The sequence below is a fragment of the Epargyreus clarus genome, unplaced genomic scaffold (genome assembly GCF_041222505.1).
Source record: "Epargyreus clarus isolate Ecla_fem2 unplaced genomic scaffold, WU_Ecla_fem_2.2 ptg000014l, whole genome shotgun sequence".
Lineage (NCBI taxonomy): Eukaryota > Metazoa > Arthropoda > Insecta > Lepidoptera > Hesperiidae > Epargyreus > Epargyreus clarus.
In genome coordinates, this window is record NW_027332222.1 from 549,796 (window position 1) to 562,679 (window position 12,884).

Below are 12,884 nucleotides of genomic sequence, written 5' to 3' on the forward strand. Positions count from 1 at the left end.
AATCGAATATATTCGTGTCAAAATCCCGACGCGGTTTACATACGGAACGTATATCAATAAACGTTTGTCATTTTCAACGTAGATTTTCGAAGTATAACGCAACCTACCTCATTCTAGTTCATTCGAATACATTTCTGTGTGAAAGTCCCATTAAAATTGGTTCGGCCAATTTCAAGATTAATCGGTCCAGACAGACGAATAATTTGAAACGGGTTTTTGAGATTTATTATCGTACAAATAAGCATATTATGTAGATATATGATCAAAGTGTCACTCACATTTATTGTCAATCAAAGTTTTTTGATTAAGTATAGTTTGAATGTTTCCGATTAAAATCAGCTCACTATTTTGTGTGGCTGATCACCGAACAGGACTATGTATAGGTTGTCCCTGTAGTTCCGGGGCCAGAATAGGGCTACGGTGTCCGCTGCCTGTCGTAAGAGGCGACTAAAAGGGGCTTCCGGGGTTGCGGGCGGCAAGCGTGGGAGCTCGAATCGCCCGGCTAGCGACCCCGGGAAGGACCGCGGTACGTGTGGTCGCATTCCGTCGTATATACCAGACGGTGTGGTGATACAAACCCACCTGGGCGGAGCCCGACGGGGTAGTGCGCTGAGAGGACTCCGGTCACGTTCTTTTGGAGATCCCGGAGTCCTCTACGCAGCACCGAGGACGGCCACCAGGAGGGTTTTAGTGCGGTAAAAGTCCCACGTACCCCGTGTCGCTCCCAAGGCCCCGCGTACCTTTTGAAGGTTTCCAACTCCAAAAAAAAGGACTATCTATAGGTACTATAAACGCGAACTAAAACATAAAAATATACAACACAAGTTACAAATTGAGATAATTTCATAAACTCTCCATTACAAAATCTTTCAGAATACAATTTAAAACTTATTTTGTTTCTCTGATGTAACGTAACTAGTATATTTAATTATTTGCTTTGTTGTAATGTAAGTTACTATTTAGTCATGGTTTATTTATAGGAACAATACTACCACCTCTAACTAAAACTTACACAACTAATCGTATAAGGTATAGTTTGCCAAGAATAAATTAGTTACTTGTATTTATGTCATAAAAATGGTATTGAATAACAGTTAATAATTATTTTGTTTTAAAATTGTTGAGAAAATTTCCATGGGAAAATAATTAATATAACAATTATTTGTATTGTTTCAGACAGCGCGGCAGGGTGGCGGCGTCCAAGTATGGCGGTGGCGGGGTGTCTCTCGGTTCCGGGGTGGCGGTGAGGCGCGGCATGAAGTGTGCGGGTGTGCCCGGCGGCGACGAGCTGCTGCTGGGCGCCTGCTGGCTCGACCCCAAGCTCGACGCACAGTCCCCACCCCCCACCGACCTCCTCGACTCCCTACTCGCTCCCCCACCCCTCGCCGAACTCAAACCTCTCCCCCCCTTCACCGGCTACACCGGCCACTTGTCCATCAACGGCATCTCCGGCCACCACTTCCATGCAATCGCGCAACGTCTTCCCGAAGAGAACAACAACTACCCCACGCAGAGCGGCTACGGCACCGATCACGACGTGGTCTCGTCCTCCACTTGCGCTGCGGATTCTGAACCCCCCGACCTCGAGGATGTGAAACCCTTTCCCTTAGATGCGCCAGACACGAAACCCTTCGCCGAGACCACTGCCCCTGGTGCAGCCGACTCCTGCGCACGATCTTGCTCGCCTCCCACTAAATTGTTCGAAGATGGCCACAAACAAGACATGTATGATATTAGTTCTATAGAAGATATAGCTGCTATAATCGGCTCCGCAATAGCAGACACCACAGTGCCCTCCCAACCCGAAGATCCGGAAAGAAATGATTCGAGAGACAGTTGGATGGATATCGATGCGTGGATAGCGGGGGCGTGCGGTCAACACGGGGACAAGATAGTGCCGCAGGATCTCGCCGAATTCGGTTTACCCAACTCGCCGCCTCCATCTCAAAATAGTCACCATTCGGGCCTTGATTTTCCGTGTAAACCGGGGCAAGAGTTCTCCAAAAGCTCGGAGTTTCTACAGAAAAATCTCGGTCAAGCAGGTTCTACCCTTCAGAGTTTACTGACGCATGGATACATGCCTTTACTACAAAATCGGCTACAAAACGGTCCACCCGTAAAGCAGGAGGCGCCGAGCTCGACGAGTTACGGAATGGACGTAATATCAACATCGTCGCCTCCTGGAAATGCGGTCTCCACTACGGACGGTGTCGGGGGTCTTTTGAACGGGAGATACGCTACTCATTACGCTTTAGGACTTAAGCCTGACGGTCTCTGTAGTCCTGAGAGATTACTAGGCTATCCCCACGCGCACACGACAACGGTGACACCGTCGAATAAGAGCAAAAGGAGTCGAGCGAAAGCGAAGCAGGCGAACAGTAGCAGTCTCCACGGGAGCTCGTTAGCGTTTCCATCGGCGACGGCCGCGGAGTTGAGCGGGCTGTTGGGCAAGGAGAAGCCGGTGCACCGCTGCGGGATATGTAATAGAGGGTTCTTGAACAAATCTAACATCAAGGTGCATCTGCGCACGCACACGGGGGAGAAACCGTTCAGATGCGACGTGTGCGCGAAGGCGTTCAGGCAGAAGGCGCATCTAATCAAGCATCAGCAGATCCACAAGCGGATCGGCAGGGACTAGGCGAGGGTCTCGACGCTAGCTCAAAAAGCATTTCAGTAGATTAGTTCCGTGTGTGATTGTGCGTGTGATTGCCGTATCATGCTGTATTGTATATGACTCCAGTTAATTCCCTAAGAACACTCTATCACCCTGTAGTATAACACTCCTAAGGACAAGTGCAATGTTGACTAGTTTTAAGCTCTCCAGATTTATTTGATGTAGATAATTATTGTTTTATTGTTGCGTAGTGATGGAACGTCGTTCATTCCATGTAATGTAGTTTTAAGGCGGATGATCTTTGAGGGTAAAACTGTTTAAAGACATCGTTAAATCACAATTTCGAACCTCTTCAAAATGAAATCGTTACGTTTAAGGCAAAATTGTCTAAAGACAGTTTTGGCTCCCATAAGCGTTATCTTACTCATTTCTTTAGTTAAGTGTCCCTCGGTATGTTTTGTATGTGTATTGACGCTTAAGTTATTTCTCAATTATTATTAGTAAATGCCAGATAGCATCTGTTCGCTAAATTGCAGTACGATTTTAGAGTACTTACTAAAATAAATTTCGAAATTTTATATATTTTAATGTGAATGCTTACTCCGATTACCTACTTATAGTCAAATTTAATAAAAATAATATTAGCTTTATAATGTATATTGTTAGGTACTTATTGTATTATTTAACAAACAAAGACAAAGCAAATGAGGCTAACTATAACTTCCAATTATTTAATTAATGTTCTAGCTAATACTAATTAATATTTTCAATAATAACAATGTTTAATTTGTATTTCCTTTAAAAACATTTATGGAAGCCAATTTTCCCGCTCAAATAGTTATTACTGCACAACATCCGTAAATATAAAATAAAATACATAGGCACATTCAAATGTAATTATTATGAAAAAAAAATCTAACGAATAATTTATAAAGCGAACTCCTGTTAATTAAAAAATGAGTTATAAAAGAAGAATAATATTAAACAATATTAACAAATATTAAAATAGAAAGAACAATAAAATACTATTGTACTTTTTTATTTTAAAATATTCCATTAAAATATTAATTTAAGAATGCATTCAAAAACGTAAAATCATTTTTTAAAATAGAATCGTATCCTAATCTACTGCACGTACGAGTACAGTCGGATCCTTGCGCACACGCGATCCGGATCCGCGTCCGGGAAGTGAGGGAAAAAACGCATCCAATGTTCTAATAATTCCGATCCGTTGTTACGCAACGCGCTCCAAGCATTTAGGGCAAGGCGGAAAAAACTGAAATGTACTGCATATGATGTATACGTGGTACATTGAAAAATAGGATCTTGACGGATACGTCGTGTGAACATCAGACAGATAAGGATCATTTTAACAATTAAAAGATTATAAATACCTGTCAAGTGAAAATATGTAAATGTAACCGATAATTTATAAACGACACCACAATAATAAAAAAACTGCCCCCCCTGAAATATACTATTTGCGATAACTTAAAGGGTTACTATCTATTTTAATGGACAAAGAAATTTTGATAATACCAATTTAACTAAGTTAACTAAGAACTTTTTTTTTTCAATTTTCAAGATTTTCATACCAGTTAGAGATATTCTCAGTGCGCTAAAATTTTTTATTTATTCTGGAATCAGATGTATGTAGTTTGTTGTATAGCTGTACTACATGATTGTATTTGAAACACTACTTCGGTGGCTATACAACTCATAAATAAATTATTTTTAGTCTGAAATTAATGCCGATTGCCCGATAACTTCAAAAATATCCTATTGATTTCAATGTCCTATTTCATTCTTAAGAAAATATACAAACAATTTATATTATATGATTATACTGAATTACCATTAACATGTGTTCATAAAAATGTAAGAATTAAGTGGCTTCTGTATTCTGCGATGTAAATAATATTCAGAATTTGATACTCAAGTGTACAATGACTTAATTTGATTTAGAATGACTTATGTTATTGTTCGATTGTGCTAAATGCTCGACGGAATACTCGCGTGCAAAATGCTCGTGCACGTAGCACAAACGGACAAGCTTTGTATACATAATAATATATTGTTGCTTATAATTGTAAACTTTCTATTCAAAATCATAGTTATTTTTTATTAAAAGTAGATTAAAGTCGACTTACATTCCATGTCCCCAGTAAATTGGAACAACTACTTAAACTACGAACTGTTGCTAACATTCCTATGTATATTTATTAAATGTAACAACATTATTTTACTATGTATAGGCGTGACAAAAACTGTGCAGTTTTGTGCAGATAAAATTATTTAAAATTGTATTTTGTGTAGCGGTTATGAAATCAAGTATGAAAATATCTTAATTGAAGAAAATAAGCAAAACAAAAATGAAACACTTAAATTTAAAATTGTTGGATCGTTTTGGTTATGTTGATTCAGTATAAAAGATTAATTATTAAAATGCATATCAATTTTTGCCAGCGCTGGCTAAGGAAGTTTACAGCCTTTTAGAATATCAGCGGTCAGAAAACCGCTCTACACATGGCGGGAAGGACGCGCGTTTGTGAAACGCTTTATAATTAAAATTCACGATACATAATTATCATAGTAAAATTTAGAATAAAAGAACATGTTATTGTTGATACACAAAAATATTCGTTTCAATTTTAATGATAAGAAGAGCATTATTTTCTACTATTTTAAAATAAAAAAATGTGGATACAATTTGAGTTAACTTTGCATGATAAAATTAAGCAAGTAGTGTTTCACACGCGGCGTTTTCTCGCCATGTATGTAGACATTAATAAAGTACCTTTTTAGTGTTAAGGCGTTTAGTACTTAAGTATTTATTGGTAATTTGTAATTTTGTAATTATTCTTATTGTAAATCTTTGTTCGTAGGTATCTTAAAAGATCGGTACACTATCCGATAAAATTGAAGCAAATTTGTTAAAATCATAACAAACTTGGTATTTCTTAACGAATTTGTTGCTTTGTTGTGCTCGGTCACAAATAATTTATTTTCAAAAGAGCAATTCAGCAATTTAATTAAAGTGATAGTGTAATATGGCCTTAATTATAATAGCTTACTTTTAAGAAGAGAATGTTATATTTTTGAAGAGGTTTTCCATTATAAGTAAATTGTGTAAATTAATGTAAAATAAACGGAGATTTTTGTTAACGATACTCTGCATTTGTTATTTCTAATTGTAAAAACAACCTAAAAAAAATCATTTACTCATACTGACATCAAAATATCTAAAAATTAGGTCAAATAAAAAACATTTCGCACTTAAACACTTGTAACTGACACCACGATATACAACAAAAGAATGAGACAATAAAACTAATTAACCACAACTGGGTCAATATCCAAACAACCTTTGTTTAGAGAAAGAGTTTAGTTCACACACGCGGTTCCCGGGCGGAGGAAAGTCGGATGTGAAATGAACGTACGACAAATACCTTTTTGCTGGGTGCGGGGAGAAACTACGCACTGTCAAGTGTAAACGTAAGTACTGGGGCTGAGAAAACGCAGGTAAGATGTTATAATAGCAACAATGCACGTCCATAGCGCTTTGTAAACGCTCGTGTACACAATACCTTATTATGGAATATTAGGTTATTTTAACTGCTCTATGAAATTTATGACCAACGTTGATTTAATATTAAAATTTTCAAATAAAAAAGTAAAGTGAAACAAATAATAATTTCTAGCTGTATGACATTGAGTTTAGAAATCATATTTTTGTAAAACATTTAACTGTGCGATTGAAGCGGGTATCTTAATTTCTTATTGGGAATTGTATTTATATATAGGGTATATTTGCATATAAAATAACGATACTATTATATTAAACAATATTAAAGTAATAAATAATTTAGGACTGATCGTTAAAGAAGTTTTAAATGATAGGCATTAAATAAACCAATAAAATTTTTCAAACTATTTAATGTACTTGACAAGATGAAGCATCGATTATTTAAAGTTTTAACGATGATTCTACAGAACACATGTTAACTAACTCACTTACTAGACAAATTACTTTTTGCGCGCGCAGGCGCAGGGCGCAAGAGAAAACGCGCATCTACAGCACACTAGCGTAAAATGTCAACTGCTTGTATGTAGTAGTGTGTACGGTGTACAAAATAAGCCATGATATTTCTTAATTAATGAGTACTAAATAGTATGTAAATGTAAGTAAGTAAGTAATATGGTCAAAATTATATACCCAAAGATATACGTTTTAATTTACAAGAAACTATCTGTCTGACTTTTAATATTAATTACTACAATTTAATTATAGTTATTATGTGTTTATTCACATTTTACTGTATTTTCCATACCAAATCATTGTATTTCGTCATATTGTTTTACAATATTTTCTAGGTTCTATTCTAAAAAGGATCGTGTAACATTTTTTTAAAACATCTAGGTATGGTACATTAATTAAATGCAATACCTAACACCTAATTATGAAATTGCAGATTATTGCAAAATTGCAGTTAATTGCCTCGATCCGAAATAGGCACATTCGACGCGGCTGTAATTACAATTTGCGATACTGTAAACAACAATTGCCGATAAATTTATATAATATAACGAAATAATTTGACTCGTGCTGAGGCCTGGTAATCAAAAAAATGACAAATCGGCAGCGATTGAAAAAAATTATAGAATTATGTTAAGCATTGTAGATTTATGTTGGCATGAAAATTGTTTAAAGTTTAAAGGTTATAAATGATAATTGTCATAGATTATTTACCTAAATTGTAATTGCATTAGTATTTTTATAAATATAGTGTTCACTGAGGTATAACCGTTTTATTTTTTAAAGATGGCTAACTTATTGACAGACATTCTGGTTTATGTTTGCAGCAAAAAATAATTTTGTATTTTTATGCAACTGATGGTTTTTATTTCTAGTTTTAAAGCATTGTAGCAAAATATACTCTACGATTTTATCATAGCAATGATATCGTATACCTAAAAAAAATACAACAATCGTAATCAAATGCTAGGATATCTCGCAAAATAACCAGGACTCGGCCAAAAATCAAAATTCATGTTATTATTTAATCGCAAGGAAACTAATTTCTAACTTGCTGCGTATTGAAAAGTATGTCATAATTATCAAAAAGTATTTAATATTTTATTCAAAACTTAATATATAAAATATCGCACGAATCAAGTCTGCGCACGCTACCGGCCCGTACAGATTCTTTCTCCAACCTACTTACATAGCGAGGTTGATTTCACTCCGCCACGCAAACAGCCACGCGACCACTTATACTACTCGCTTGAACGAATGTCAAAAAAAATCAAATTAACTTATTTGAGAATAAGGTATGCCACTTAGTAACAGCATACACATTAAATAAAATATGCAGTATCTATGCTTTTACTATATAAAAATGTAGGTTGCTTTAAATTCTAATACATATTACTAATATTTAAATTATATTTAAAATAAATTAACTTTAACCGAAATAACAGAAATAAATCGAAAAGATAGAAACCATGTCAAATTAATTTATAATTTGTAAGTAAATAATATGAAAAACGCATATATGTGTTCATATATTATTATAAACATAAAATGTTAACGACATAGCAACTGGCTCTAAGAAGAGCCAAAGTCGCAATATTTAGTGGTCACTAACGCGACGCATGTCGTACGTGGTGTTTATATACGTGATATGAATTTTACGCCGCTTCTGTCGGTGGTAAATCTTACTAAAAATAAAAGAAGTCAATACAGAACTATAATTTTTACCAACATTTTTTTCAGCGAAATCGAGTAATGATTAATACTTATATTCTATGTAAAAGGCTTGTTTTGCATTACAAACTTTTTTATTAAAACTACTATATTTTAAGAAGTACACCTTCATTTCACTATTTTTCACTAATTTGCCGGTTATTGAGATTTCCAAAATGTAAGAATTTTAAATTAATGACGAAGACATTGTATTAACTTTACTGCTTACAAGAGTAGTAAAATATCAGTGGCAACGAAGTTTGAGACATTCAAACTTGTGGTACTATTTGTAGCTAAAGTCGGTACAAGGTGTGACCACTTAACACCAAGACATACTGCAAGAGATACGGGTACTGTATTTAGTTATCGTCTTTTTCAACCCAAGCAGATGTAAGTAATGTAAGTAAGCAGATCATAATTATATCTTTTACAACTTTACTGCGCTAGTTTTAAGATAAGCTCGAAAGAAAACATATCATTATCAAATTGGTCGCGTGTGAAAAGATACACAGTTTATGTATCTATCTTTTGTCGTGTTGTACGCACTGTTCAACCCGAGCACGCCAATTAATGTGACGTGTTAATTACAAAAGCAATGCATAGAAAGAGCCCCGGTTCACACACCATTGAGCGAGATGCGTGACGCATATATGGTTTTATTTTAAAGCAAGATTATCTGCAATCTATTAATTTTTCCGGTCGTCGGCAAGATTTAGTAATGCTATTATATTCAGATAAATTTATTTTTTACGAGTTGTGTTAAAATATATTCCAAAAAATTATAGTATATTGAACTGAGAATATGTGTTTAATGTTGTTTAATGAATATGGATATTATTAATATGTCCTCTTCCATTCTTACGGAACCTATTTTATTTTTTGATGGTAGTTTGATGATAAGGTACCATTTTTATCTAAAACAGCCACAACATATATTAAATTCAGTTTGACAAAGCGACACTCCAATCAATCCAAATAGATTAATCTAATTTGAGTTTAAAACGTTTTATAGAACATACTCGTATTAACTCGATACAAATCGACACGGCAGTCCAATTCTATGTTTAAAATATTTGTACATATGCATTTGAACCTAATACCCTGGTAATCCATCGTTTAATAAAGGAGCTTAAATCAAGAGGTGTCATGAGCAAACTGAATCATAAATCGATGGCATCAAATGGTGCCGGCGACCCGAATCCCAGAACTGGTTACCAAAACACTGAATCAAAGGCCACCGTAACCTTTAGGTATAGGGTTGAACGTTAGCACTGAAAGCCTATTGATTGCAAATGCCTCTAACTCTGCGGGTTTGAGTCCCAAGCATGCATCTCTACTTAGATAGATAGATAGATCAAATCTTACCTAAGGAGTAGTAAATTAAACAAGTTATTTATATAGAAAGTCCCAATCTATTCTTTAAGGATTGATGCATTGATGCGTCTATGACAGAACATACATGAGGCGTCATTTCTGTATTTGGATTTTTTAAATTCTAATAGAAAACATGACGCTAAGACTTTTTTTTTTTTTTTTTTGTTAACGAGGGGGAAACCTTCAAAAGGTACCCGGTGCCGTGGGAGCGACACGGGGTTATGTGGGACTCTTACCGCACTAAAACCCCCCCGGTGGCCGTCCTCGGCGCTGCGTAGAGGACTCCGGGATCTCCAACGGAACGCAACCGGAGTCCTCTTAGCGCTGTGCCCCGTCGGGCTCCGCCCAGGTGAGCTTGATACTCACCACACCGTCTGGTGTGCACGACAGTATGCGACCACACATACCGCCGTCCTTCCCGGGGTCGCTGGCCGGGCGGTTTGAGCTCCCACTCTTGCCGTCCGCAACCCCGGAAGCCCCCTTTTAGTCGCCTCTTACGACAGGCAGAGGATACCGTAGCCCTATTCTGGTCCCGGAACTACAGGGACAATGACGCTAAGACTGTCAGCAGTTCAACATCATGTCATTATAATCGAACTGCAAAGTCTTCACTCAAATTAGCGAAGGTTTAGGCCAAACAAGATTATATGCGACACCTTAGAGAACCTTAAGTGCCCTCATTACGTCTTCATAATTAAGGCATGTATTGTATAATACTAAAATAATTTAATAACAGCGTATTACAAATTAACTTCTATGCATACTTGGGATTTAGCTGACGTTCCACGTGGACTTCCTTATTCGATACCTGGCCATAAAGATATCTGAATGATGTATTTAGATTTCTGTTCTGACAAACACCAAGAGGTTGTGTATTCATCTTTCTATGTGTTCATGGCAATTACGACGAAATAACAAACTAGCTTGAGACTGTAACTATAGAAAGCATTATATATTAAAATCCTGAACGTGAGAAGTCATTTATATCTCTAAGCTATGACTGCTTACTTAATTACAAAACGTTATCAAACATTATCACTTTAAAAACCTTAATTAAAACCTTACAAAGAACCTTAGTAATATCGAATTATATCAGTTTATCGTATCTGCCCCACCCCTACGAGTTTAAGTAAAAGTTCGCGGCATCGCACGCCTTGCCCTTCATTCTTGAACTTGACCGCTCGGCTTTTCAGATAAGCCGGTGCTTTCCAAATGGCAAACAACCGGTGTTGAGACGTGCTTAAGCGTTAAAACCATAATACGTAAGAATACATTGTAAAAGCATAAGTTTGAATACAAATTTGAATAGTAATACTAATAAGTTAGAAAATATATGTGTTTGAATTATTAACGATATACGATCGAAGCCAATGAAATCTTTTGGAATCGACTAATATTTTTTTTACGACTTTAAAAACTACGAGGTTCGTTCATTTGTTTATTCTTTATAAAAATGATTCCTTTACTCCGTAATAGGTAGACAGTTGATTACAAAATAAATATGAACATATATATGATCATTAAAATCAGGCTGTACAAAACTTATACCAGAATAACACAAGGATTTATCCAAAATTCAGACTCATCAGTTATTCTACCATGCAAGGGATCGAACCCAGAATCCATGGCGTGACAGACATATATAGTTACTTCTACCCGAACCCTCGCAAACCGTTTAAAATACGAATCAAATACGAATTAAACTCTGTTACTGCTTAAAACGTAATCCTTTACACAACCCTAAGAATTAAAGTTCAAGTAAAGCCGCTCTGCATCCGTGGTGCCTTCACTTCGTTCGTGAACTTGACCATCTGCGCCGCCGCGCCGCCGACCATGACTGACGTTCACATATCTATGTGCAATATTTATACATATACAGGGTGTACCATAAATTATGCACCAGCTATAAATTGTGATCAGTATCCTTAGTATGAGTTTTTACGTTTTTACATGTTTCTGAAAATGACTGTTTTTGTATTTGTTTACGTATTTGCCCATACATTTCCAATCAGCGCCCCTAGCGGAACAGTCCCCTCCATATATCAAACATCATAAATCGTAAAAACTCATGCTAAGGGTACAGAGGACACTCCGTTGGTACACCATATATAAACATATTTACACAAAGAAGTAATGGAGATTGATTGGCACCAATGGCACATCAATTTCAGTCTTATACTAAAAGTTTCACCATCCATGGTTTCCCTTTGCTTATAAAATATTTATTAAAAAGCTTCCCAAAATGAATATGAACTTATAAATATGGTCTTTAGATTCCACCGTAGTTATAATAATAATAATAAATATGCTCCTGACGAAATTTATAAAAAACTAGACAAGCTAGGTTAGTTACATTAAAATCTATATAAGAAATAATATAAACATTTCCATATAGTAAATAGGATTTTGAATATTTTACATTTAGCTAGGAAAAAATATATCGATTAAGTTATTCAAGCGAGACGCAGAGAATATCACAAGAGACACCGTTTAATAAAGTTGTAACCATCTACTAATACATATGTATAACAAAATTGCAATTTTGTATGTGTATCACCTATTATGGAATCGAAAAAATCCAAGTAAGTAAGATACTTATTATAAAAACTAGGCAATTATTATAAGAATCTGGCGTAACAAAGAATAAGACATACATACAGACATATAACTCGAAAAACATACGCAGTCGGGTAAAAAAGACAGTACACCATTCATCTAAATGATCTATGATTATTAATTCCAAAATTCCTATAGAGTTCTATAGAGATCTTTTTCTACAAAACTGCACATAACCAGTCCTTATAATTCAAGAAACCAATCCAGAGGCGAAAGCCAGTTAATAATTATGAACAATTGAAATGTTCAAAAATGAATTTATAAACTACAATATTCTTTTTGTCGGCATTATGACCCACTCGTAAATTTGCACCACTCCGCTGAATTTCAGCTCAATCGACCATTAAATTGGTTTTTCAGTGTTGCAAACGAGAAGGGGACTATTAAATTACACTAACACTCACTTTTTACACGAATCTTGAAAGGCTTTTAGAATTTCAGACCGTTTTGTGTCCTAAGTGAGACATTAAGTTGTGGATCAATGTATTCTAGTAGTGTATTCAATTTAATAAATTATTTGAAATCTGATAATCA

At 35.6% G+C, this 12,884-nt stretch overlaps 1 protein-coding gene across 10 annotated transcripts in view; it reads left to right on the forward strand.

Moving 5' to 3' along the window:
* The window catches only part of ich (zinc finger protein ichor), a 54,210-nt gene extending 48,426 nt beyond the window's left edge, over window positions 1-5,784 (forward strand). For all 10 annotated transcript variants that reach the window (XM_073079405.1, XM_073079404.1, XM_073079401.1 and 7 more), the window contains one exon: window positions 1,177-5,784. In XM_073079405.1, coding sequence (XP_072935506.1) covers window positions 1,256-2,638 — 1,383 coding nt within the window. In that variant the 5' untranslated portion in view covers window positions 1,177-1,255 and the 3' untranslated portion in view covers window positions 2,639-5,784. The remainder of the gene's footprint in view (window positions 1-1,176) is intronic.
* Window positions 5,785-12,884: the final 7,100 nt, after the last annotated feature.